Source organism: Sphaeroforma arctica, assembly GCF_001186125.1.
Source record: "Sphaeroforma arctica JP610 unplaced genomic scaffold supercont1.79, whole genome shotgun sequence".
Classification (NCBI taxonomy): Eukaryota; class Ichthyosporea; order Ichthyophonida; genus Sphaeroforma; species Sphaeroforma arctica.
This window is the reverse complement of record NW_014040479.1, coordinates 68,628-72,875: the sequence shown is the minus strand read 5'-3', so window position 1 is coordinate 72,875 and position 4,248 is coordinate 68,628. Positions and strand designations below refer to the sequence as shown.

Below are 4,248 nucleotides of genomic sequence, written 5' to 3'. Positions count from 1 at the left end.
TAGTATATTCATATATATATATATATACATATATATATGTATATATATATATACATATATATATATATATATATATATAACTGAGTTCAGTATGCCGTACACAGGGGCACGAAACTGTCAGTCTGAATTACAATGACCAATTTATCAGCGATTGTCGAGCAGTCTCTAAAAAGCCTAAAACCTTAGAACCCTAAACAATACTCTCGTTGATGGTCAAGTGTATGTACGCACGCACACCTGCACTCATATACACGCGTAGCGTTATGATTCGTTTATTGAAGTATGTGGAAAGGTATGTATTCGAGGCTTTTCTGTGCATTTAAACAGAACTTGGTACGTACATAGAAACATATTTTGGTAGGTAGGTAGAAACATGATCTGGTCTTGTCTATTGGATTCATACGGCGGGGATGGACATCCAACCACAAACGCTAACACACAGTTGTTCCGTGCCCGTCAAACGCAGACACCTATCCATGCATACATCCGCTAACACCATTCAGCTTACAAATATACTTTAGCGTTGATATCATTCAACTGACAAATAACCTCTCCTGTTCGTTGCACATATAGGAGACCAAACCTCAATGCCGCACTGAAAGCGCTCTCTTCGGACGAGGCACACAATGCACAGATGGAGGTGGACGCAGGCGTGTTCTATGTCAGTCCCACACACAACAAATATGACTTCCTCCATCCAGACGGTGCGGGCCAGGACATTGCCCCGTTCCACGGCGTGTGGTTCTGCGGTACGTGATATATATATATATATTGAGTGTGTGTATGTGTGTTTAATATATAGGTTTGATGGGTTGTTGGGTGTTTGTGTATGTATTTTGTATGACGACAATTACCTTGGTATATATTTGTTATTTCTTTGTAGACGTTGTAGTCTGCTTCTTTCCCCTTTGGTCACAGCCCCTGCACTCACATGTAATTTATTTTTTGTTTTAGGTGGATTCAAAAATGAGAAGATCAGAAATGCCGCCATCACGCGGCTGCTGAAGGAAAAGGGCCGCGATATCACGGTACGCTATACTGCACCTATTCTCCGACTATCTTTTATTGCGATATGTAACTGCACCTATTCTCCGACTACCTTTTACTTCCATATGTATACTTGTATATCTGGAGTTCGGAAACGTTTACTTGGTTATGTATCATCGAACTCGTGCGCGTTAAAGGGTATATTAAATCAGAATCGGCCCAACGCTTGTGTGTCGAGGTGCTATGTGTTTATACATGCTTGTGTTACAATATACTAAGCCGACACACCCAACTACTATGATGCACTGGTGCGTTATTAGCTTCATATTCAAATGTACATGGCAACCTCGACGTGGTGGTTGGCGTGGCCTTTTGATCCCCCACTCCACTCTACTAATACCAGTGGGCGAGAATAGCATCTACTAGTTAATCCCTACCTACATAGTGCATTGTGGTCATAGTAAGGACCCCTTATCCCATAGATATACTATTTCTACGCTTAAAATGAGGTCCTATCGTCCCAGGGTTTTAGGGTTCAGGACTGATTATATGCATACGTATCAACTTCAGGTGCTCAAGAATTTAGAAGAGGCGCAGAATGTCGGCCTAGCACGCACCAAAGAACAAGCGAAGGAGCGAATGGAAAACAATCCAAAGCAGAAAGCCCTCAGAGACGAAGCACGCGCCCGCAGAGACGATGACGAGTGGCAGAAGGCCAGGATCAAACGCAAGAAAATCGCCAACCGCAAACATGCCAAGTATGTGGTCTATGGTTCTGCTGTTGGATGGGCGTTGCGGGGGTATATGCGTGTGACTAGAGCGCAGTAAATTGCCTTGCGCCTGCATGCGATCGCTGGCAATGTAGTGTTGTATTATTAATGTATATGCATGTTCGATGTATTGTTGTATTGTTGTGTGCGCATGTTTGCTCTTCTTTGTGTGTTTGTGCCGTGTTTACTATCGGCGTGTGCTGAGTGCGGCCGAGAGTGCTTGATCATTCTTAAGCACATCGTAGCACGTGCAATGTGGGTGTGGTTGTATCGTGGCATATAGGTACTGACTGCTAGACGCACGTAGAATGTTCTTCGTTCCATTTGAGCGAATCGATGGCTTTATGTACGTGCGAATGTGCACTGTGTGTTTTGGACTTCCTTGTGGTGCCAAGTATTGCAGTAGCTTGTTAGCTTATGAGTGCGGAAGTATGGTATGTAGACTTGTCGGGTTGTATACGAGTCATTGTTGTGTATGTGCGAATGTGCATGGCTGTAGTTGCGCTCTTCTTTATAGTTAACATCGCACAGACACCGTAGCTAAGTAGCTCGTTGCATTACTACATCTCTCAGGTACAATGAAAATCCTGAAGCAGTGGCAAAACCCGCTGCTCCTGCAGGCGTCGAATACTGTCGACACTTCTTGTCAGACAAGGGTTGCAATAGAGGAGCCAAGTGTAAATTCCCACACCCCCCTTAATCCGACAGGAATATTCATTTTTATTGCAACCTTCTTGATATTAAAAGCTCTTTACCGAATATAAAGCGTACGCATCCTATTTTACACATCTGAGGTGTTTAAAACCTTTGTACACCTGAAGTGGCAGTAGAAAGATTCGAAATCAAGAACACGTTAACGCCTGGTGGGAAGTTGTCTGCACCTTTATTTGGCTAGATCAATTCCTTCCCTCCATGCGACAATTTCGAATTGTGAGTATTATCAGTACCACCATCGCATTTGTTGCTATCGATTTGCACAAACGACTGCTGTGTTGCAACCGTGCACGTGATTGCTAAAGATCATGGCTATCTAACTCTGATAGCGAGGATATCAATGATCGCCAGACTCATTATTTGTATGGAAACGCCAAGAATGTGCGTTTAAATACAGCAGACGTGGCTACAGATTATATTTATATATATGTATGTATATATATATATGTGTGTGTCTGTCTGTGTCTGTGTCTGTGTGTGTCTGTGTCTGTGACTGTGACTGTCTGGGTGTGTGTGTGTGTGTGTGTGCGTGTATATATATATATATATATATATGTATATGTATATATATATATATGTATAATGTATATGTATATATATATATATTGATTCCGTAGTGTTTGTCGTCAGGAAGTTGGAATGTGATATCCCATGACAGACTCAGGTTGATTCATATCTGATCCTGATAGAACTTTGAGCTATCAGTTTGTGTTTATGGCTCCTTCTTGAATTTCTTATGGTGCACAGGAGGACCAACCTGCCCCTTTGAGGGGGACCTAATTTGATCATATTTAGTAATTGTCGAATCCCGATTTTTACCACGGCTACGTCTTCGTCTCGTTATTCCCAACAGATATCTTTGGTTCAAGTTTTCATATATTTATATGGTTTTCAACAAGTCAGCCGATACAAAATCGACAAACATCGCCAGAAAAGAATGGGATTGTTCATGTACACATATACACATGAGCTTTAAGGTTTAGGATCTAGGGGGAATATAACGGGGTGAGTAGGGTACCTGAGCGGGTATGGTGTCATCTCAAAAATAAAATATATAAAAAATAGGCTATATTGAAATAGAATCGCCTGCCTCAGGCGAACAAGCTCAATTTTTTTTTTCAATCAGAAATAAGTCTTAAAACCTCCCAGAGATATTCGCGTTCGGAAATCGACCCAAAGGGACAGGGTCTTCCTTCTGTGCACCATGAAACAAAAGACAATTTCGTTTATGTTTTTTTAATTGCTTCATATTAGACTTTGATACTAACTCTAAGGTTACCCCAAGAATAAGTGACTGCCTGTATGTGGTAAAGATCTATCTCGCATCTAGAATATCCTTGTAGCCTTGCAATGATGACATGCAATATATGTAGTCGGAATGAATTACACCCCATATGGCTCCGGATTGGAAGCAAACTTTGACTATATTGCAAGAGATAGCGGTCGTAAGGAACGAGGCTTGTGTGCCTTCAAGGTTACCAGCGGACGAAATCGATGAGCTGCTATGATACGCTATGAACAGTGTGAGAGATTCGATCTCAAGGATAACCACATACATGTGTCATTTTACCGAATTGATTTCATTGCAGTTGTATTTAGCTCTCATCAGGGCGAAGACATTGACGCATTCTTTTCAAAATTCTGACCAGCAATTCAAAAGTTTTTCGGATTTTAAAATTGACCGGAAAGTCCCGGTCTTGGTTGTGTGCACCATACAGAAATGCAAAACTGTGATATGTATATGTTTTTGCAGGGGTCTATGGACTCTGGTACTTTT

General features: G+C 41.6%; 1 protein-coding gene across 1 annotated transcript in view; it reads left to right on the top strand.

The window, feature by feature from the left end:
* Positions 1-2,516, top strand: part of SARC_01870 (hypothetical protein) — a 5,573-nt gene extending 3,057 nt beyond the window's left edge. The window contains exons 5-8 of the mRNA XM_014304392.1: positions 574-749; positions 955-1,028; positions 1,558-1,745; positions 2,331-2,516. Coding sequence (XP_014159867.1) covers positions 574-749; positions 955-1,028; positions 1,558-1,745; positions 2,331-2,457 — 565 coding nt within the window. The 3' untranslated portion in view covers positions 2,458-2,516. The remainder of the gene's footprint in view (positions 1-573; positions 750-954; positions 1,029-1,557; positions 1,746-2,330) is intronic.
* Positions 2,517-4,248: the final 1,732 nt, after the last annotated feature.